The sequence below is a fragment of the Rhinopithecus bieti genome, unplaced genomic scaffold (genome assembly GCF_001698545.2).
Source record: "Rhinopithecus bieti isolate Rb0 unplaced genomic scaffold, ASM169854v2 scaffold_30732, whole genome shotgun sequence".
Taxonomy (NCBI): Eukaryota; Metazoa; Chordata; class Mammalia; order Primates; family Cercopithecidae; genus Rhinopithecus; species Rhinopithecus bieti.
The window spans coordinates 4164274-4188416 of record NW_016814045.1 but is presented as its reverse complement, the minus strand read 5'-3'; the positions used below and the strand labels follow the sequence as shown (position 1 = coordinate 4188416).

The following is a 24143-nucleotide window of genomic DNA, read 5'->3' as shown; positions in this document are numbered from 1 at the left end:
AAAAAAAAAAAAAAAAAAAAAAAAAAAAAATTTCCAAACCAAACAGAGCTCAAGATACCAGGATCATGAAGAGATCAGAAAAGGATCCAAAGAACATGGATCCAAAGAACATGTTGCATGTTCCTGTGACATGGCACCATGGCAATGATTCTGGCAGCAGCTCTGAGCTCTAAGGTGGGTCTGTGTGGGCTGCAGCCCCAGCAGGGCTGCTCAGGTCTGGCTCATTGGCTAGGGCATTCTCCAAGGATACACTGGCCTGGAGCATTCTTCACATCATCTCCCGGGGCAGAGGTGGTGTTCATCTTCTCTGCATTGGGGAACTGGGTCATCAGCTGCATCTGGAAATCTTCTCTTCGCTCATACTCCTTCCCACGGTAGATGAACACTTTGTTCTGCAGAGAAAGGATGCTCATTAGAGATTCGGGGACCCAGGTGTGAAGAAAGGGGCCAAGTAAAGCTGGGGAGCTTGTAAAATGACCACGGTCTATGGGGACCTCCAGTGCATCACTCTCCTCTTGGTTTCCCTACTGAGGGAAAGGAAGAGCTCAACTCACTGACCTAGCAGAGGCCATCACTACTCTAAAGAGTCTAGAGGAAGGGAAGATCATGGATGCTGAGAACTTTCTTCTTACCATCCTATGTACAGCTTCCAGAATAATTACTCACTCAGGTTTCACTGTGTCACACCCACTCTCCTATATACATGGCCACATTTTCCCATTGCCTGTAATGGGCCATGTGGGCTGGACTTGTGAGCTGGAAGGACTCAGTTTTCATATCCTCATTGCCTGGTTTCTGGCTCTAAGCCTGTGAAAACACACTCTTTATCCTTCCTGACCATGTGCATCTCTTATAGACCAGTGGTTCTCAACTAAAGGTGATGTTGTCTCCCAAAGGACATCGGCAGTATCTGGAAACATTTTTTGGTTGTCACAACTGGGAGTGGGGGATGCTACTAGAACCTACGGGGTAGAGGCTAGGGATGCTGCTAACATCCTACGATGCACAGCACAGCCCCACAGTGAAGAATTTCCAGGCCCAAAATATCAATAGTGCTGAGGTTGAGAAATTGCTCTAGACATCAGTGCCATCCACACTGCCTAAAATGGCCCCTAAGTTCTTCTATCCAAACACACATCTGTCATTTATCTCTACATATCAGTGCTTCCAAACCTAGCTGATTGTCCAAGAAGCCTAGGAGACTTTTAAAAATTCAGATTCCCAGCTGGGCGCAGTGGCTCACTCCTGTAATCCCAGCACTTTGGGAGGCCAAGACAGGCGGATCATGAGGTCAAGAGATAAAGACCATCCTGCCCAACATGGTGAAACCCTGTATCTACTAAAAATACAAAAATTAACTGGGTGTGGTGGTGCGTGCCTGAAGTCCCAGCTACTTGGGAGGCTGAGGCAGGATAATAGCTTGAACCTGGGAGGCGGAGGTTGCAGTGAGCTGAGGTCAAGCCACTGCACTACAACCTGGGCGACAGAGCATGACTCTGTTTCAAAAACACAAAAAAGAAAAGAAAAAAATTCAGATGCCCAGGGCCCACTCCAGACCTGCTGAAATGGAATCTGTGGGAGTGGGGCCCAGGAGTCTGCACTTTTAACAAGTTCCCCCATGGGATTCTGATGTACAGCCAGGTTTGGGAAGCCACCTCTACTTCCTCCATGAAGCCTGCACCCCTCTCTGCAGCTCATGGCAGTCACTCCTGCAGGCCCACTCTCACCTCCACATTGATTGTTGATTAATAACTGTGAGTGATTTATCTCCTTGACTAGACTAAATCAAGTGAGGTTGGAGACCAGATTTGCCATTTCTTTTGTATTTCCTTCACCCCAGAATTGAACCATAGACTCCCAGACTGAAGGAAGCCTACTGGTGATCTAATCCAATTCATCACATGATAGGTAAATAAGCCACTACAGCAGCGGTTCAGAAACTGTGCTCCAGGGACACCTGAGGGTCCCAAGACCCTCTCAGGAACCAGAAGATCACACTGTTTTCATAATAACATGAAAGCTGTTACTTATCCTTTTCATTCTCATTCTCCCATGAGGGTACAAAGGAGCTTTCCAAGGCTGCGAGACGTGTGATCGCAACAGATTGCAGAAGCAGACATGAGAATCTAGATGTCTTAAGTCAGACATTAAAGAGATTTGCAGAAATGTGAAGCAATCTCGTGATTTTCACTGATTTTTTTTATTGGAAAATAGAGGTATTTTTCCTAAAATTGCAGTTTATGTTAACATGTAATGGGTTTATTATTGCCATTTTTATTTTTTTAAATTTTATTTATTTTTTGAGACAGGGTCTCTCTTTGTTACCCAGGCTGGATGGAGTGCAGTGGCTCCATCATGACTCACTGTAGCCTCAGCCTTCTGGGTTCAAGTAATCCTCCTGTCTCAGGGCCCAAATAGCTGGGATTATAGGTGTGCATCACCACGCCCAGTTAATTTTTGTATTTTTTGTAGAGACAGGGTTTCACCATGTTACCTAGGCTGGTCTTGAACTTCTGAGCTCAAGTAATCTGCCCACCTCAGCCTCCCAAAGTGCTGGGATTACAGGCATCAGCCACCATGCCTGGACCATTTTTGTTATTTTCAAATAAATGAACACTTTAAAAAACATTTTCTTAGTTTTAATTTCTCATGTGGTAAATGTAGATAGAGATTATCTTTATACACACAAGTTCTTTGGGGTCTTCAATCATTTTTAAAAAGAGAAAGAAGGTTTTGAAACCAAAAGGTCCGAGAATGACTGCTCTACAGTAACTCCTGGCAGCAAACCTCTGCCAGCAAATATCCTCCAGCCACTCTTTGAACACCTCATTCCAGTGATGGGAAACTGACTACCTCATGAGGCAGCTGTAGTTGCTGTGTAGTTAAAGAAACACAGTAGATGAGAGATGCTGTTGATTAGGATGGGAGCATTGACTGGGGAGTCTCCTGGGGATGGGGGCAGCACTCAGAGAAGAGCACCGCTTCTGAGCACAAGCAAATCCTCAAAGCATAGAGGGACCGCTGAGATGCCGAGGCCCCGGGGCTCTCGCCTGGTGTCCAAGTCACCCCCAAACTCACCCGCAGGAAGGAGGGGAATCCCTGGCCATAGTATCCAACAGCAAAGTAGTCTGGTTTGGGCCTGAGGATTTTCATGATGCTTTCATAGAATTTTGCCTGCTGGATCTAAAGGAAGAAAATAAGGTTTGTTGCAACACAGAAGTGTATCAAAGGCACATTCAACTCCAAGAGGCCTTAGTGAAGAAATTATTATACCAGAACCAATGAGCCATGTGCATATATTTGTATATCTGTGCTATGTCTATAATCACAATAGTAATAGCTATATTTACAGTATACCAGGGACTGTGTTAATCACTCTACCTGCACTAGAGTGGTTACTTGAATCATCCTTGTAATAATCCCATAAGTATCTCCATTTTGCAGATAAAGAAATGGTATCTCATAAAGCAGCCAGTAACCATGGAGCTGAACCCAGTAAGCTGCCTCCAGGGTTCCCATCATTGCATCTCTGCTCCCGCCTCCATGCACACTTGGGCATGGATTTGTAAGGCTATGGAATGAATAAATGTCCCCGGATACAGCTGTTTTCCTGTGCATGTATACCTAAGACATTTCATCTATTCTAAGAGGTGTGTGTTTTCCATATTTTAACATCTCTGGAAACAGTCTGAATCTTACTTTACACCTAATGGCATCTTATAACTGCAGTTGGCTCTGAAGGAATCATGACACGGCACAATAAAAAGAATAGTGTATGATCGATGGCATCTTCCATTTGATACAATCTGGAAGATATATGTGGATCTAGACATATGCCGGTGTGATGTGGACTCTGTGCAGGCAAGTACACATACATTAGTGTGTGTCTGAATGTATCCTCTGTGTGTGTGTGTGTGTGTGTGTGTGTGTTGTCTTGGGCATAGGCATTGGCAAACATCTATGTGGAGGTACACATGGGGTAGGTATCAGGTGTCTCTTGGTGTGTGTATTTGCATATTATCTTACAAACAGTGAAAACAATTAACAGCTCAGTTGTTTTTAACAAGATCACCATACTTTCCCCCCACCAAAAGCTATCAATCCTTTTCGAACATTCCGACTCTGTAAGTCGCTGGCCTGGCCTCTCTAAACAGGCTAAGAGGGGTCCCTGGGGTCCTGCTGCTCAGGCAGCCAGAAAATATGTGGGGAGTGTGGGTGGGAGGGAAGCAGCCAAAAAGTTCTGCATTTCCCTGCAGAGTCCAACTCCCCGCCAAATCCAGGCTTCTGCAGTACAAGCAGGATCAGCTGGGCTGGCTTCCCCTGCTCTCCACTTCCCCCACCAAATCGTGAGCATCGATGCTAATGGGAGTAACCAGATGGGGAGCATTTTAATGTGATTTATCTGTTAATCAGAAAGCACAAATTTGTGTTTTTATTTAATTGGTTTAGTGATTTGTGGAACTTTTACTGCAAATGTAGCACAGCGTTTATTGGGGCTGTAGCAGCGGCGGCAGTTGCAGCCCCACACAGGTACCCATTGCTCCCTCTGAGACGCTGTCACTGAAGCATTTCCCCACGACATCTCTCTTTGGAAATACTCCCAACGGGAAGGGAGATGCTCAGTATGGCCTCGCTCAGGTCCTCCTTCCATTCATTTTCTATTTCCCTAACCCCGCCTGGTCCTCATCCCCATCTCCCCAGGATCTCGGGTGAGCTGAGGCCCTGAGCACCCAGCCTGCAGGGCATTCAGCCTTCCCAGGGGATACCTTACCAGGTTCTGGCTGAGCAGCTCATAGTCAAAGATCTCCATCTCGTACTGTTCCGCCAGCTCCTTGCACAGACTGATGGCCTCTTCCCACATCTACAGGAAGGTCACAGGGACAAAGGTGAGGCAGCACCTCTGGGTTTGCAGAGCCCTTGCTGAGGAAGGGACCCCGGCTTAGCTGTGCTTCCTGGGACTGAGTGGAAACCTCGCTCTGATCCAGACCCACCCCCCATTCAGAGGGACTGGGGGGCTTCCTAGAGAGGACGACCTTCCTCTGGCCTCTCACCCGAGTTTCTTGATAAATAATTGAGTAGGCACAGATGAGGCTAAACCCTTTAATTACGTGCTCTCTGATTCTTCACAACCACTCTGAGAGGTAACTGACACCATCTTCATTGTCCAGGTAAGAAACAGAGGTTCAGAGAGGCCTGGCAACCTGTCCCGGGTCAAACGTCTCACTAAAAGCAGTCAGGATGCAAGCCTCCGTGTGTCTCCAGGGCCTTCCTCTTCAGTCCTTGCCTCCCACATGCTCGTGTTGAGTGACTGAAACCTTTGATTCCCTCACCTCCTCAGAGAAGTATTGGCCCCCTTTTCCAAAGATAAATGGTTCACAGAGAAGTGAACAAGGTGGCCCAAGGTCAGAGTTTCCAGGGACAAAGTTGGGGCCAGGCCCCAGTTCTCCTGATATTCAGTCCTGGGATGCTTCTACTCTGCCAATCTTGACGCTTTTTATTGGGATTATTTGACGCGTGGAAGTAAGGAGTCAGGTAGCATAGCGGTGGGAGGGGTGGTGCTAGAGTATTAAAAAAAAATTAAGACTTTTTATCCCTAAACATAGTGGATACTTCTCTTCTCTGTCTTAGACGAGAGTCAATAGATCACCTCACTCTCCTAGACCGAAGGAGGTCAGGATGGTCTGCAGAGTCAGGGGAGACGCAGGGCGGACCGGAGGCTGGCAATCTCAAGGGATACCCGTTACATTTCACCTTCAGTTTAAAATGGAAAATGCACCTAAATGGAGAAGCTGGGGGAGGTAGGAGGAGGAGAGACGGGAGGTTGCCAATATGCAGTGTGAGCTGTGTAGCAAAAGTGCTCTCTCTGCATCCCAGCATAAAAATAAATAAAACCAAGTGCCGAGTGGAGACGCCACGGCTGTAAACCCACGGACAGCTTAGCAAGCAGCATAAAAATGCTTTATGTGCTAGGAGGAAGAACCAAGTGTACGGGCCAGGCTGAGGTTTTCTCTTCACCCCGAACCAGAAGGTTGGGGTAATCCCCCTGGGCTGAGGCCAGGGGACTGATGGGCTCAAGTATAGGTCTTTGTCTACTTGTCACTGTAATATGAACAGGGAGAAGAAAGGCTCTCCCCATGGGTTAAGAAATCACTAAGAGACCAGAGAAGGGGCGGGGCAGGAAGTCAGGTGCCTGGGATTTCCTCCCAGTTCTGCCTGTGTGGCCACTGGGACCTCCGACAGTCACTGATTTCACTGAGTCTTACACATTCATTTTTAAGCACATGCTGGGCATGGTGTGGTGTGCAGTAATGAAACAGATATAAAGATGGACGAGACACAGACTCTGCTCTCATGAAACATAAATGGACAAAGTATATACATCAATAGATAAAATCGTTTGGTTTTGAGCAATTTAGAGGAGTCCATCGGGTGGTGGCAAGATGAACTTATGGAGTCAAAGCCAGCATGTGTGCCTGGAGCAATGAGCCTCCCTGAGGAGGTATGGGGAAGGAAAGCTGACAGGGTGCTGAGGAGTTTGGGCTTCCTTCTAGAAGCTTTCATAGCAGCAGCTTTCAGGGTAAGCCGTACCCATCTGCTCCCTCCTCTCTGCTCCCAAAGTACTTTGGCACCACCCTGTTCCCTTGCCTTTTTCCCTGTGATTGCATAATGCCAAAGAGCAATGCAAAAAATATTATTATTGGCATGTCTGTTTTGCCCACTAGACAGTAAGTTCTTTGAGGTTGGGGATCATGCCTTTTTCCTCTCTGCTCAGCACAAACTGGGCTGAATTGAATATCTTGCTGAGGACAAAGCTCAACATGTACTTTTAGGCTCTCACACTGCAACCTGCTTAATCAGCTGATAAACAAATAGTAAGCTCTGACTTGACACCCAGCAGGGCAGGAGGTTCAAGGGATGGCAGCATCTCTGCCCTCAAGAGGCTTATAATTGTAAATTATGAAAACAGTGCTCTCCAACTGCTTGAGTCTTGGGAATTTATAAGCCCTTCCACAGACATTACCTCATTTTATCTTTCCAGAAAAGGTAGAGGGATCCGACTAAGACAGATGCAATAAACTACAGCGACAGGACAGGCCCCAATTAAGTGCTAAATTACGTCCTGATAAACTGTAAGAGGTCTTGCAATGCAGAGGAGAGGGAGGGCTGCAGGTAAGCCAGAGGACTCAAGAAAGGCTTGAGAGAGGAAGTGGTGGAGTAGGGTAATGATGACGATTACTGACATTTCACCAGCTATTACTATGCACTAGGTCCTACGCCAGGTGCTCTACCTGCATTTTCTCACTCTATTTTCACAGCACAACTAGAAAGAAGGTACTATTAGCATTTCACTGTTATGGGTGGGGATTGGAGTCTCTTAGGTCAAGGGAAGGGTAGGTGGTAGAGGAACAAGGATTGCAGCTGGGTCAGCCGGTCCCAGAGCTTGAGCATGCGGCCACCGATCTATGTTCTCTATAGGGTGCATGGCAGTTTTGGGGCTGGTACTTCCTGAAGGTCCACCAGAGGCTGGAGCTGGGCAGCAGCTGGTCTGGCCAATCTCCTGACCAAACCCAACCAAGCATCCTTGCTGATCTCATGGCATTCTAAATTGGGGAGCCAGAAAATAAACAAGTAAAAGGAAAATGAACAAGATGATGTCTCATAGGAACAAGTGCTTTGAAGAAGCCATAAGGGTAACCTGGTGCAGAGGTGCTGCTGGTTTGTCTAGTGGTGGTCAGGGAAGGCCTCCTTAGCATGTGACATCTGAGTGAATCCCAGCCTTCCAGTGGGCAGCTATGGTAGAGGAATGCTTCCAGCTGGGAAAAGCAAGTACAAAGCCCCTGAGTTTGAAAAGAGCTTGGCATAGAGCACGTGAGCAAGAGGGACCCCAGCAGGGATGAAATGAGAGACACAGCCAGGGCACAGCTCATGTGGAGCCTCATGGGCCATGGGAGGGATTGTGTACTTTGTTTTAAGTAGATTGGGGGAGCTATTAAGAAATTGCGAGCAGGGGAATGGCACAATCCAATCTATGTTTTATGATCATCTTATCTTCTATATGGAGGATGATATGTTGGGGATAGTAGAGGAAGCAAGAAAATTGTGTAGGATCCATTGCAGTGCCTAGGTGAGCCATGTCGGTGGCTTACATGGAGGTGGAAGGAATGGAGATGCAGAGGAAGTGGAGAGAAGTGATCAGAGTTAGGATTTGGAGGGATATCTGACAGAGCTGAGGATGGACTGGATATAGGGTATGGGAGAGAAGTACCCTTCCAGTGGCCAGGGTCCCCACAGAGAGAGGGGGCAGGGACAGATTACCTTTCCTTTGTCAAAGTAGCCTATGATGATCTCGTAGAGCGTCTCCTTGAGCTGCCGGTGTGTCTGGGGGTGTTGCTGGCCCGTCTGCATGACCTGTGACGCACACTGCTCATCCGACCACTGCAAAGAGAAGACACGGGAAGTCACACAGGGCCAGAGGCTGCCGAGAGCAGGTGTCTTCCCAGGATTAAAGGCAGGAACGGCCGTCCCCATACTCTGCCCTTTTGGTCTCTCCTTTCTTGAACTCAGCTTACTTCTGGAAACTTGGGGTACCACTGGTAAGGCTGCCCTTTTGAGGCATGAGTACCCAGGATATTTGGAAGTTGCCCTCCAGGCAGCACTAATGTCCCAAGTTCCAAAACAGACAAATGAGGGGACATGAAATATTAAAACCACAGTGATTAGGAGTCCGATGAAGCCCTGCAAACACCCTCCCCTCTGCTAGCTTCCCCCGGGCCTGTCCTGGGTGCCAGTGGTCAGTCAGAGAGATGCTGGGCTGCAATTTCCACTTGTGAAACCTCCTGATTTTTGTTGAGTTGCATTTATCTTACTCTTTATTGGCTCTCTGTGTGTGCTTTGTAGGGATTTACTTCGAACCCCTAAGAAACATGCTCCCAGCTCTCCCAAAGCCAAAGGAAATCATTCTGATTTTTTTACCAGCTACAGCTAAGTTCTCAACAGAAGGAATGCAGCTCAGTGGGCATGCCAATGATTTACTGTTAATAGCAGTTTAGATATTATATAAAACTGCAAAACATATCTCGGAGGGGTGTTGTTGTTTCTAAATGTAAAGATCACTCAAAACCACATGTGACCGGGGAAGCAGTGCAAAAAGTACCCTGCCAGCTCAAGAGTTTGGAGACACAGAGCAAAACAAAATGTATTTGGATTATTATTCTTTTTTTTTTTCTTTTTTCTTTCTTCACTCTTCGACTTGCTGTGAGGCCCTGTCAGGATCCCAGAATAAATGCCCTTCACCCAAAGTAACAGTACCTTGAGAAGCCAAGTGTGGAGAAGGAGCGTGTAGGCAGCCTCTGTGTAATTGTCACAGTCCAGGTGAAGATCGCGGAGTTTGTACAGGTACCTGTTTGAGGGAAAATATGCTGAGCTACCAGGCACAGTGACAAGGAGACACCTGGCAGGGACAAGCAGGAGCCCAGAGAACAACTGGGTACCTCTCTGGGTGGCAAGAAAGTCCTCCTTCCTGGATAACCAGCCCTTTGTGTGGGTGATAATGACAGCACCTAGTGTGTGTTGGGTACTTAGTGCATGCCAGGTACTGTGCTAAGTATTTTAAATTTCTTAGGTTACTTAATCTTTATGACAACCCTGTGAGATGAGTCTCAGGAATTCCTATTTTCAGATGAGAGTCTCAGGAATTCCTATTTTCAGATGAGAGAACTATGGCCTGGACAAGTTAGGTGCCATCCCAGATGACATGCAACTTGATAATGAATGTTCTGGCCAATGCAATATGACAAGCAAGAGAAATAAACGAAGGAGAGAGAGACAATTTATCCGGAGTTCTGTGCTAATAAACAGAAGAGTCAGGACATGATCCCTACTCTTCATCATTGTGTCATTGCAGGAGTATGAACAAGCCACAGCAGCTGTAAGGGACAGTTCCTAACCCTCTCTGCAGAGTTCTCTGGGTGTAAGTAAGTGTATTTTTTGGTAATGAAAGGAAGTGGATCAGGGCTGGAGAGCAGATATTCACAGGGAGACCTTGAGCTGTCAGTAGGAAGAGTTAGCTATTTGACTGCAGTCACATTTTAACTTCCTGTCCCTTTGAAAAGTGAGATCCCAGTTATGAACCATGAGATGGCAATATAACTGAGGGGTACTGAGGATGGGAACAAGGACAAAGGCAGGGTGCTTTGAAAAATTCTTAGATAACTGATTCATAATAGGTATTAAGGAGTGAATTAATTTCTCTGTGCCTTAGTTTGCTCATCTGTAAAATGGCAACACTCACAGAACTTATCTATAAAGTGACTGGGCATATAAAGGGCCAAGGAGACCATGTGTGTCTTACAAAAGGCTCAATACATGACAGCTCACATCGCTGCTAAGAAATGCAAGTATGCTCTGAAAGTGATTAGCCTGTAGCCGGCACTGAGCAGCAGCAGCTGTTATCTATTATCACTGTGAACTAGATTCCTCTACAAAACATTCTCTCCTGCCACCGTTGGAAACAGAATCCAGAGGCAATGAACCACTGTAATGGTGACTTGCATATCTTTAGGAGGATTTATTTAAACCCAACTCTAAGTAATGTGGTGAGGGGAGATGCTGATTTCTTCCTGTGAGAGGAGAGGCAGGGAATGCCTGCCATGGTGCCAATATTCCACCCTGATGCACTCTCACACCAGGCAATACAGGTTTTCTCAGGCATCTCCACTCAATGCGTGTCTCAATGCTCAGGTTTATGTTCCTTTTGAGAAAAAGGCTTTCTGCACGAAGCTCACCAAAGGAGAAGCGAATGTTCAGGGTTCCTGGCCACATAAAACCGGCCAGTGGGTCAAATGTAGGCTGCCTGAAATCAGGGTAGGGACCGTCAAAGATTTTGAGGCGAGGAAAGGTCACCTAGTGGTGATTTGATACCCACTGTGCTGGGATGCCCTGTCAGTATTTTGTTCATTCACTTATTCTTTCAGCAAAGCTGTACTGGGCATCCAGGCTATTCCAGGCCTTAGAGATAAGCAGTGACAAAAGCAGGCACTGTTCTCAGGGTTTGGGATTTAAAGTCTAGGAGAAGAGACAGGCATGAATCAAATCATCAGATACATAACTGCAAGAACACAGCGATGAGATGTGTTGTGAAGGAGTGGTCTGTAGTACTAGGAGAGCAGCCTTTATCCAGGTGGGGAGAAGAGAGGCTTCTAGAAAGGTTCCCATGGCAGAACAGTTGATCTGAAGGGGAAGGGGATGAGTTGGGAGAGCTTCCCAGACAGAAACATTCATTCATTCATTCATTCATTCATTCATTCATTCAACAAATGGGTGTTTTATTATCATGTATTTTTATCAATTCATCCTTCCAACAATGCTATTAAGATGAGAAAACTGAGATCCAGGTTAAAAGAGCCAGAGCCAGAAGGAGATTTCAGGCTCAGTGATTTCTGCTTTCACAGATGCAGCCTTTCCACTCTCCTCCCGCCTAATGTTCTGCTAATCAGAGTTAACCGTGAAATTGCACATGACCTCCATGTAGAGAGTTTGGAATTTAGAAACATCTGTGTGTGCACACATAGCTTAATTCTGCCTTATCTCCTCCTGCCCATCCTCCATGCCTCAGACCCCTAGATGGCTGAGTTCAAAAAACTTGGGGAGAGCAGCCCAGGGGACAGCTTCCCTGCTACTTTCAACTCCTCCTTTGGCACCCTCTCCTCTTCCTTGTTAACTCAAGGGTCTGGTGATCTGCTGCAGAACCCAAAAGAAGACACCCTAATAAAAAGAAGATATCCCTCAACCAGGGATACAAAACTCAAGCACCTCCAGGTGCCAGGTGCTTGAGTGAGGTGGGCGGGGAGTAGCACAGTAGGGAATAGAGATGATGTCATGACGACAATGTTCCAGCCCTGTCCAGAATGGCTGCCACCACCCAGTCTGGCTAAGAGTCGTCAGAATAGGACGAGGGCCCAGTGTTGTCACGCCTTCTGAGTTTTCCAGGAGAAAAAGGAAAATTTGATTTTTATGTAAAATCTCCAGATTTTAAATTTTGGCAGCCAATTAAAATGTTTTAAATATTCCGCCTGCCAAACAGAACAGATTTTCAGACTACACCCTGTTTGCAGTCTAGACAAATATGGTTTTCCTAGATTACTACGGGCCTTAAATCTCCAAAGCTTGTGGCGGTCTGGGATTTGCCGTCTGTGTTTCTAAAATGAGAAGGGGAGAAACAAGGTTGGATGGAGGAAACTATGTGGCAGCCATATTACCTACAGTACTTCATTTAATCATCAAAACAGAAGGTAGGATGGAAACATTCTACAGGTAGGAAAACCTCAACCCAGAAAGATTAATTTATCCAAGGTTACAGAAAAAGCGAGGCAAGGACTGAGGTCCTTCAGACCCCAAAGCTTTGTGCTGCTACAATAAGGTATGACTAATAATGTTATAAATATCCCAAACTCAGGACAACCTGTAAAATTATTTTTTCTCCAAATGATAGCTCCTATTTCTGGAGTAATGCTAAACTAGATACCTAGATATATCTGCCATAATAGCAGAGTGAGTGTAGACTTGAAGTCTCTGCCCTCTGACAGAATGTGACAAAAGTCCTGTAAATACCTTGTTCCTCAATCTTCTGGTTGACTCTACCTCAAGGGCTCCAGTCTCATAAGGATGTGCATAAAGGTATATGTCCCAGAATTTTGTTGTTGTGGCCAGGCACAGTGGCTCACGCCTGTGATCCCAGCACTTTCAGAGGCCAAGGTGGGCAGACCACCTGAGGTTGGGAGTTCGAGACCAGACTGGCCAACGTGGTGAAACTTCGTCTCTACTAAAAATACAAAATTAGCCAGGTGTGCTGGTGCATGCCTATAATCCCAGCTACTCAGGAGGCTGAGGTAGGAGAATCCCTTGAACCCAGGAGGCAGAGGCTGTGGTGAGCTGAATTGTACCACTGCACTCTAGCCTGGGCAATAAGAGCGAAACTATGTCTCAAAAAAAAACAACAAAAAAAGTTGTTGTCCTTTTTATTGTAGAAAAAAGTTGGAAACAACCTAAATGTTCAACAATATAGGATTGGCTATATAAATGATGGTATATTCTGGAAAAAAAATTTTATAGTTTCATTAAAAATGATGTTGATATACATATGTCGATATGGAGTTCTTGTCAAGTTAGAAAAAGCAAAGAATAAATTACAAGTAATATAAAGCCATTTTTGCAAAAAATATGTATGCATAGAATTCAATGTATATATAAACATAAAAAAGGTCTGGAAATATGTATGGATTATGGGAATTGATTTCATTTTTTGTGTTGTTTGCCTGTATACGTTTATTTTTGTTTTGTAATAAGTATATATTTTATTATAAATAAAAGTAACAATACTTTTAAAATTGCAGAAAAAAATATGAGATTCTGAGAAAAACTGGCAAAGGAGTTCTCTGCTCTAGGCTAATGTCCCCAAAAAACCCTTCATGATATATTCAAATAATATCGTTTAAATGCCTACAAGGATGCAGACATCATGCATGTTCGTATTCTTTTTCCCTTCAAAACTGGGCTAGTCAATGGTCTTACTACATGTCTGGACTTGGGCTTCACAGTAATTTATCCAAGGTCAGCCCTGCAACAGTGCAAATGCACCCCAACAGCTCAAACCACAAAGTATTCACTCTTAAGGAAAATATGAGCTATGGGAACAACAGGACAGCATGGAAGGCCTAGACAAGTAGTTTTATGGGGCTGACTGTGGGAGAATGAAGGAGTTGAATCTGGAGAAATTGACAGTAATCACAACACAGAGGGCCTGAATGTCAAGAAGAGAAGTTTAAATTTCATCCTGAAGGCAGCAGGGGGCCATCGACCGATACTGAGCAGGAAAGTGACACAGCAGATCTGGATTTCAGAAACTATGAATCTTACCTTATGTACATCTCCTCCCTGTTGTTATCTTTGTAGAAATTCTAGATAGGGGAGGAAAAACAATGATGAGTGTTGTTCTTTGCAATGTCACAGAGGTCAAGGGTGTGGTGATGAAGATGAGACAAAGATTGCTGTTTACTATCTGGGTACCCTGAGATAAGAATAGGAAATTTATTATCCTGGATGCACCAAAGATGCATCAAACAGCCTAACTGGAAGATTCTGCTTGGAAAGTCCCTTCCCTGACCCTTAGACTACAAAGGAACAGAGGACCTGATGTGTCTCAGCCATCACATATCAGGAGGTGCAGATCAGTTTTTTGCTGCATTGAGAGGTGGGCTGCCAAGACTGGGGTAGTCTACTCTGACCAAGTCCATGTTGAAAGGCAGCCCAGCTTGAAGTTTCAAAGCTCAGGCCTTGCACAGGAAAGCACCTAAGTTGGAAAGTGAGTGATAGCACCTCGGTAATAGTAGGAGATCAGAATTTCTGATAGTGCAGAACTATCAGGAGTTATATGGGATTCTGTAGCCAAAACATTTAAACTTGGCAATACATAGGAATCTAGGTCCCTATTTCAGCTCAGGGGCCATTTAGACTAGTAGTTACCCTGGACTTCACCACCAGAGATCCTAATCCCGTGGCATTTTTTAAAACAAGTTCTTACAGATTCTGAGCCAGGTGGTCCTGGTCCAATCCCTGAGCCGTACCAGGTGCATATCCTGATTTAATGCAGCACACCCATGTGCACCTGAGGTTCAGAGAGGGGCGGTGACATGTTCCAGAGCACACAGTCAAAGGGCAGCGAATCATACCGGACCTCATCTGTCTTAATACCACCTCTATCCCCACCCTCCTCCTTGACACCATATTTAAGCAATGCACTGAAACCTAGTGGTGTCTAAGTGCTTGGAGAACTGTCTGTTCCAAGCATTCTCCCTGATCCTAGCTGGCTGTTAAAGGTCATTTTCCTCAAACAACTCTGTCTCTCCTTAGAGAGAAGCTGCTCAGCTCGTGGAAAACACCTCTGCATGATCTTTATGTAAACTGGGCCTGGTGGAGTTATTAGCAATGAATTCCTTTCTGCTGTCATCAGGATTTTTAAACTCTCCTTGGCATTCTGGGAAATCAATAGCAATATCTAGGCTGTTAAAAAAAAAAAAAAAAAAACTCCATTTAGGGTAAAGGGAGGCCATACAACAGAGCTATGGGGACAGGGTTTGTGTTTCAGGAACCTTGGGAATGGTAGGGAAGTTGATGTGACGGATGCCACATGCCCTTTTGGTCAACTTCATTCTTTTAAACCGTTTTAAGGTGGGATGACATAGTGAATATGAAGCATTATGGCTACTTACCTACCTGTCTCTTGATTGAATCACAGAGCATGTGAGAGAGGCTGTTTGACAGCCAGTCCATGGGAGCTCATGAAATATAGGGGTTAATAACTTGGATCTGGGGTTAGTTTCTCTGGTTAACCTGGTTCATAGTAACAGCAATTCTAGTTATCAGTGTGACTCCATTCCATAAGAAGAAGGAAACTAACACATATTGAACATTTAACCATGGGCCAGGACAATACAACCTAATGAAATTGGAACCACTATTTTCTCCTTGTAATAGACAAGCAAACTAAGACTTCAGAGCATTTCCTTAGCTTGTCCATCCTATTAATTATCAGACACAGGATGGAAACCCAGAGGCTGTGTGACTCCAAAGCTCATACTCTTAGCCAGTCTATACTGTCATCGCCCTTCCACGTGATGTGTTGAGTGCTAAAGGTAATATGCGTTAATCTCATGTTATAAATAAGGAGACTGAGGCATAGAAAGGTGAAGTGACAGCCTCAAGACACAGAGCTAGCAGAAAGCATAGCAGACATTCCATTCCACATTTGTCTGCTTTTCAAAGCCCTTAAGCACCACTTCCCTACGAAGAACAATCATGAGACCCAAAGAAAGCCCAGCCCCATGCAGGGTTCTGGTCTGACTTGGACCCGCCAGCCCCACGCACCAGCAGGTTCACAGTGCAGCTCATGCGGTTGTCTTTGCTCTCATCCGTCATCACGCCCCGGTAATCCAGCAGCTTCTCCAGGAGGCCTTTGACCAGGTTCACGAAGTTCTCCACTGACTTGGCAATGGTTGGGTGCTCTGTGGCACACTCCATCAGGCTGTGGCAGAGACCAGAGGCAGTGAGCTCACGGCTGGGGATAAAGAGTGTGCTGGGGCCAGTGGGCAGTGGGATGGAGCACATGCAAAATCAGTCAGTCAACCCAAGTTCCCTGACTGCTCCTTTTGTTCATTTATTCATATATTTATCCATATAGTGCAGCAAGTGTTTTTTTTTTCCTAACATCAGAATGGGAAAAAATAAAAATAAAATAGTTTCCAATATGGGTAATGATGGTGGGGGAGATGTTCACTTTTACCCACCCCTGCTGAGAATAAATCAACAAAACTTTTTTGGGGAAGCAATTTTCATAGTATCTGTCAAAATTGTAAATGCGCATATCCTCTGACCCCACAACTCTACTTTGTGGAATCTGTTCTACGGAAATATTTCCAGAAGTATGCAAAGATATAATACTCACAAATTGTGTCTAACAGTGAAATAGATGCAACCATCTTAAATGTTCATCAGTTGGGAAATGCCTAAGTAAATTACAGTACATTCACCAAATGGAATTCTATGAAGACATTAAAAATATTAGAGAGATTCAATATGTCTGGGCATGAAAAGCTCTATAAAATACAGAGCTAGGTGAGAAAAGTAAGTCTCAGAACAGTATTTGTTTTTCAGTTAACCAACTGACACAGAGCTTAGCATGGCCTGGGTGTTATTGTAGACCTCATGCAAATCGTAACTCATTTAACCTCCTGTCACAGTTTTATGAGATGGGACTTTTGTAGATAGGGAAACGAAGGCATGGAGAGGCCCGCTAACTTGTCCAAGATAATGTGGTCAGGAATAGCAAACAGTCTGGCCCCAGCATCCGTGTCTCTACCGCCAAAGACTGCAGGTGTGTGCGAGTGCACATGGCTATCATGTGTCTCCGTGTGCTTATAAAGTGCCATGTAGAGTCAGCAAGGATAGACACCAAACTCGTAGTGATCATTGTTTCCAACAAGGCTTTAGGTAGGAAAATAGGAAAGAACAGCCTCCATTTTTCTATTTAAGTATGTGTAAATTTTTTTTTAATTATAATATTTGTTTTAGTATTCATATTCTAAATTTTAAAAACAAATAAAAATGTAACATCTTTAAGCACCTATTAGTTGCTAGGCCTTGTGTGGTGGGGAGAAAGATATCAATATAAAAAAGAACCACATCTACTGTCTGGCAGTCCACAGGCTAGGTGGGGAGAAACAGATGGGTTAAAATTTTGTTTGATGACTATTTCTTCTTAATTACTTATTCTGTGCCAGACACTGTACTAGTTACTTTTCCTAAGAAATCCTCACAGTAATTCTGATAAGTGAGAATTGTTCACCCCATTTTGCAGGTGAGGAAATGAAGGCTGAGAAAGATTAAAGGACCTTCCCAATATCGGTCTGATAGTAAGCTGAAGTGGTGACCTTAAGAATCAAGCCAATCATTGTTAAATTTAGGGGAGATATTTTTCCCACAGAGAAACACCACAGCGTGTTCTCAGGCATCTCAAGTAGACATTATGCAGGCCACGCGATTTGTATCTGTCTCCTCTCCCCATGGAACTGTAACTGTCCAGGGGCCCTTAGGAAGGTAAAGGTAAGAAAAGCAAGGACTTCTGAGGGTCATTTCCTCCAAGAAGCCAAACCAGGCTGCAAGAAGGTGACATCTCAAACTGTGGCTGTGATAAAATCCATCTTCACTCTGGGAAAAGCAACTGTTCCCTGGCTCTCAATGGGAGATGCAAATGGCTCTGTGATTTAGACCTGTCTGGCTCAGCCACAGCTGTGCATGCCTCCTCCTGGGACAGTCACTTCTAGCCCTGTGTGCCACCCTGACAATGCAACAAAGCTTCTTCCCAGTGTTTGGTGTGTGATTTTGTAAAGCTTTCCAGGGCAGGAGACATCTCGGGGTCTGAGCTTGGCCAGATCTGAAGTTCTCACCTCTGGTCACATGACAGAATCACCAGGAGAGCTTTTACAAAGCCCAATGCCCAACCTAGGTCAATAACTTTGGAATCTTTGTGGGTGGGACCCAGGCAGCAGTGCTTTACTGTTTACATTCTCTAGGAGATTCCGACATGCAGCTCACATTAAGAACAACTAGTTTTGTTCAGGGCTTTGCAAACTTCCATGTGCATGGGAATAACTGGGGCATTGTGTTAATAGATTCTGATTCATCACATCTGGGCTGGTTCCTGAGCAGCTGCCTTACTAACAAGCTCCCAGGTGATGCCAATGCTGCGGGTCCATGGACCACACTTGGAGAAACCAGGGTTTAGGAGAAAAAAGGTCTTGGCTTGCTTTCTTTCTCTATTCTTTATGCATGAAGACAGAAAGGTGCTCAAACCATCTAGGATTGTGAAATGGATGGGAACATTGGCTAGAAATGACCCATCCATCCACTGTCCATCCTTCCACTCAACATGTGGCATTCTAGAAACTGTGGATTCAGAGTTGCAGGAGATCACAGTCTAGCATGGGAAACATAGATAAAAATTAATCATAATATATAATGATACTACCACTTATTGAGTACTTCCTCTGTTCCAGACTGTATGCTAAGCCTGTTTAACTGTCTACCTTGTAATTCCACAACAGAGTATGAGTGACAATAACAAAAGCTTTGGGAATCATGAGAGAATGTAGCTAATTCCTCACGCGGTGGAATGAAGGGTGGTGGACACTTGCCACACTGCTTCTGCTCCTGTCGGGTGAGGACTAGAGGGGGCTCACTCCTCCCTGCAATTGATTTGCACTTGGCATTGGAGGCTTTTAGAGGGAGGATCCCAGACTCCCCCTCTCTGTCAGTGTTAATGAAACCGGACTTTCTTTCATTCCTTGAAATGAAATGACCCATGACAGGTCCTCTTCCAGGGATTGAAAGGGTCTAGGTAGGACAAAGGCCCAAGAATCTATCTGCTTCAACCTTCTGGTTTCCTCACCACTTCTAGAACTATTCCCAGGAATCAAATACAGAAAGGCAGGGGAGTGTCTTATGACTCCATTCAATGTGAGACTTACACTTTCAGATATATGTGGATCAATGAGCGTGGGTTCCAAGGAGAGCTCTGAGGGTCGGGAGAACTGGAGTGCTGTGTACGGTTATATAGCTTGTGCACTGCACAGAGCACATGAGGACCGTGCAGCCCCACTCCATGCCTTAAACCCTGTGTTCCTATGCAAGGCTGCAGTTGCCACAGGGAGAATAGCTCACCAAGGCCCCATCCAAGCCATGTGCCCACAGGACTGTATCTGCCCAGTGGGGGCCCTGTGTATCAGTGGAGGACCTTAAGAATCAAGCCAATCATTGTCAAACTTAGTGGAGATATTTTTCCCACAGAGAAACACCACAGCATGTTCTCAGGCATCTCAAGTAGCCCAGGGGAGAAAAGATAGGTAAGCTCATGGCTTCAAATAACTACCATGCTATCCACCTGTAAGTAATACAAGTTGACTGTCCCCTATTTGAAAATGTGATATTCAAACTTTCTGAGCACTAACATGACACTCAAAGGAAACGCTCACTGCAGCATTTTGGAGTTTGGATTTTCAGATGAGGGACACTTAACTATTAAGTATAATTATTTCAAGATCTGAAAAACAAATCCCAAATTCAAACTACTTCTGGTACAGAGCATTTCAGATAAGGGACAATCTGTACTACTAATAATTAATATTGCTAGACTACCCACTCAGTATCAGAAATTGTGCTAAGCACTTAACATGATTTTTCTTATTTAATCCCAACAAAAACTCTAAGGGCTTGATAATATTTTTATCCCCAATTTTCAGATAAGAAAACTGCGGCTCAGAGAGGTGAAAGGAAGGAGCAGGCACAGGGGCCCCATGGATGTTCTGATGGGGCCCTGGCTCCCTGTGTCAGATTTGATTCGTTTTGTGTAAAAATCATTCACACGTCTATTTCAGGAGAAAAATAATGAGCTGTCTTTAATTTCTTTGACCTCTAAGGACTCCTTTTATAAATAATCACTCAGGAAGGATTTGAAAACCCAGCTGATCATCTGAAGACCGCTGCAGAGCCCCATCTGCTTATAAAAATGGAAATTGCCAGCACTGTTCATGGCTTCACTTCTGGTCAATATTTTGATTTTCTTGTTTAGAACTTTAAGATAAGCACTGATTCGGCCAGAACATTGTTTATTCCTTCCCGGATATATCAGTCTCCATATCCACCTGAGGGGCAGACAGTGGGTTTCTCCTTCTGGCCAAATGGCATTTGCATTCTAAGTGTTCAGTGAGGGCCATGCACGGTGACAGGAAGGGGACAGGGGCCAGCTGCGATGGCACTGCCTGGGGCGCCATCCTGTCCTCTGGGCTCTGGCTGTTTGGGCAGGGTGGAGAGGCTTATTGTGGGGGTCAGAGCAAGGCCTTCAGTTTTCTTTTCTTGTTGAAATTAAAATATTCAAAAAGGATTGAAGAAAGAATCCAAACCAGAGTGATCTCAGAGAATCATACAAATCAGAGAATATACAGTTAGCGGGAAGTGGGGATGTCTGAGTCACGTTCCTGAGCCTCAGGAGAAGGCCTCACGGGAGAAAGGGGTAATTACCAAGCTGTCAAACACAGAAACTGGGAGCAAGACCTGGAGATGGAAGCATATTTATGAAGCATTTACCTGCTGTGTGCCAGATGCTTTATACTTATTCAGTTCTCAGAATAACCACTGGGGCGTTATTATTCCCATTTCAGAAATGGGGATACTGAGGCCAGACATATGTGATTCCTGTGAAGTCTTGCAGCTGCTAATCGGTAGAGCCAGGATCAAAACCCAATGTCTTTCTCCAAAGATATACAAGCGGCCCATACGCACATGGGAAAATGCACAGCCCTGTGAGTGTACTGAAAATCAATGAATTCTACACATCGCGGAAATGCGATTCAAAACCACAATGAGGTATCATTTCACAACCCCCGGGGTGGCTGTAATCAATAAGACAGATATTAACAAGTGTTAACAAGAATGCAGAGAAACTGGAACCCTTATACACTGCTGGTAGAAATATATACGGAGCTGCCACTTTGGAAAATAGTCGTTGTTTCTCAAAAGGTCAAATATAGGTACCATATGATCCAGCAATTCCATTTCTAGGTATATACCCAAGAGAACTGTAAACGTTATGTCCACACAAAAACTTGTACCTGCATGCTCACAGCAGAATCAATACTCATAGTCAAAAAGTAGAAACAGCCTAAATACACATCAACTGAGAGATGAATAAACAAAATGGGGTACATCCATATGGTAGAATATTATGTGGCAATTAAAAGGTATTAAGTACTGAAACATGCTACAACATGAATGAGCCTTGAAAACATTATAGGCAAGACAGAATGCAGAGTAATGGTGGCCTAGGGCTAGGGGAGATGGGGGAGTGTTTGTGAGTGTGTGTGTGTGCGCGTGCGTGCATGCGTGTGTGCGTGTGTGTGTGTTGGCAGAGCAGTGGCTAAGGGGTGCAGGGTTTCTTTTCAGGAGTAATGAAAATGTTGTAAAATTGATTGTGGCGATGGTCACATAGCTCTGTGAACATACTAAGAATCAGTGATTGTACACTTTGGGTAAATTGCATGGCGTGTGAATTATATCTCAATAAAGCTGTTAAAACAATGTCCTGACTCCAAGTCCAGTGGTCTTGGGCACTGTTCTCTGTCCACTGTCTGCCCCTGGCCTGGCCACTGGAGTCAGGCAGAGCTAGGTTCAGGATACAGCTTGTCCACTCCACTAGCTTGTCATAGTTTCCTTGAACAATGTGCTTACTTCCCTCAGCCTCAGGGCCCACCTCTGTGAAATGGGCATCAAAGGGAGTAAGTGTGATTAAAGGAGGCATTACATAGCACATTGCACAACAGCATGCTAAGTTAGTATGTGTGCTCAATAAATGTAGGTCATGACCAACATCTGTCAAATATTTAAACAGAAAACAAAGGAAAAATAGCAACCATATTCCACAGTTAAGATGTGATGAAAGTAGACATTTTGGTGGATTATTTCCCTCTTCCTGACACAGCAAAGATTCTTTTCATCTGGCTCATTGTGTCAGTTCCAAACAAATGGCCATTCCAGAGAGAAATGTGAGGTTTCTTCCAAAAATGGAGCTTTGCCTATACCCATGAGCCTCTAGATCGATCTCCAGGGGAGGACACAACCACTCAGAGCCCCCTGGAGTTCTGAGCCCTCCCGCCTCCCCTGACCTTCACAGGCTGTTCCTGCACACCGGGCACTGAACTTACATTGACTCTAGCAGCTGCATGTACTGCTCGTCGCCTCGGCCCCCTTCCACCTCATGGTCCAGCTTCAGGATGATTTCGTTTTCAAACTGAAGATGCAGGAGACAAAAATCAACAATAACGTTAGAAGGCTGCGGGCTGAAATTAGTCACTTCATCATTTCAACCAAAGCTTTAGGGGATACTCATTATCTCCCAGGTTGAGTGCTGGGATCTGGGAATGCAAAATGGAACAGAATACTATGTCTGCCTTTTTGGAGTGCCCAGAGAGTGGAGGGGAGCCATGGGTGATGAGAGAGGGATTGGGAGGGGGGGAGAAAGAAAGAAGAAGAGAAGAAGAAAGAAAAAAGAAGAAAGAAGAAAGAAGGAGAAGGAGGAGGAGGAGGAGGAGAAGGAGAAGGAGAAGGAGAAGGAGAAGGAGAAGGAGAAGGAGAAGAGGTCAGGGAAGACTTCTCACAGCACATGTTCTTTGAGCTTGTTTTCAAAGGTTAAGTAGAAATTTTGCAGAAAGAGGAAAAGGGAATGGACATATTTCCTGGACAGCTATTGTTTCTGCCTGCTTGGCATTCCTTCATTCCTTTCTCGATATTTTGGTGATCACACCAGTCTTAACAGGAGTCCTTGGGGCTCTGGTGGGCTGAACATCCCTCCCTAATTCCAGGTGTGGAGACCTGACACAGGCCTAGCTCCTAATCAATATATTTTATCACCCAGGTCCCAGCATTAATAAACGTCTGGACTGAGACAGTGAGACCCTAAATCTGAGGCTTTATAGGAACTCTTAGCAAAATGAGTCTTTCTGCTCAACCTAAAGATGGAAGGTCATGAGCCTGAAGCTGCTGCTGACCACAACGAAAGAGGCTGTCTGAGAATTACACCAATACAGAGGCAAGCAGAGAGCAGAAGATACAGAGAGACAGAGACCTGATGCCATATGTGAGCCCCTGCATTCAGTCACATCTGATGCTTTCCCATTCATATGAGCTGATCTGTTTATATATCAGCCAGTTTGAATTGGAGTTTTGTTCCCTGCAACCAAATAAATGATGAAAAATACTCATAAGATGTGGAGCAAATGTCAGGTCTTAGATAAGTCAAGACTGGTGACAATTGTAATGATCAGAGATCAGATTAGGTAAGTGATCAGAAAGCAAGTATCCATCTACAGTTCCACCAACTGGCATTGAAGCCACAGAATGTTTTGTCTCCCTACTTTGCATGTTAAGAAGCATTTCACCCACTGGAGTGCATGGCTTATTCAACACATTGTTTTGAAGTCACCCTGTGTCTTTTTAACATGATTTTGATGCAAAATGGTTTGTACTGTTTTAGTATTATACCCTAAAGAGTCCATCCAAATCATGCAGTCCACGCTTCCCTCATTTTACCATTAAAAAATAAACTGGCACCTGGAGAGGGAAAGGGGAGCTTGGCAAAGGTCACCAAGACCAAAAGAGGACTTGAGGAGTCCTGGCTTCTAACGCGACCTGTTGACACCCGGTCTTCATAATACTTCATGTGAAGTCTGGAGGTCACGGATCACCTTTAAATGTGACAATGCACGAAGAGTGGCCAGCCCTTGCTTGGTACAACCCTCAGTGTCAGTTATTATTACAGGTGAAGAAATAGAGACTCAGAGAGTTTAAGTGACCTGTCTAAAGTCTCAGATGAATGGCAGAGACCTTTGGCAGGCTCTTTCCCATGCATAAAGGACAGAGCTCCATGGAGTTGGAATCTTTAGGTGATGATAAGGCAGGGACCACATTTTCTCTTCCCTCTGGTTCACACATCATCCGTGATGCCATTGTTCCCTCACTTTTGTGCACAAAGGGTCTAAGGG

The 24143-nt window shown here is 44.9% G+C and overlaps 1 protein-coding gene across 1 annotated transcript in view; it reads right to left on the bottom strand.

Annotated features, from left to right (window-relative positions):
- Positions 1–24143, bottom strand: part of DOCK2 (dedicator of cytokinesis 2) — a 443859-nt gene that overhangs the window by 33025 nt on the left and 386691 nt on the right. Inside the window, exons 34-41 of the mRNA XM_017849424.1 lie at positions 22308–22393; positions 15922–16078; positions 13915–13955; positions 9310–9400; positions 8317–8436; positions 4772–4861; positions 3079–3183; positions 251–392 (exon numbers count right to left, since the gene is read on the bottom strand). Of these exons, the coding sequence (XP_017704913.1) occupies positions 251–392; positions 3079–3183; positions 4772–4861; positions 8317–8436; positions 9310–9400; positions 13915–13955; positions 15922–16078; positions 22308–22393 (832 nt within the window). The remainder of the gene's footprint in view (positions 1–250; positions 393–3078; positions 3184–4771; positions 4862–8316; positions 8437–9309; positions 9401–13914; positions 13956–15921; positions 16079–22307; positions 22394–24143) is intronic.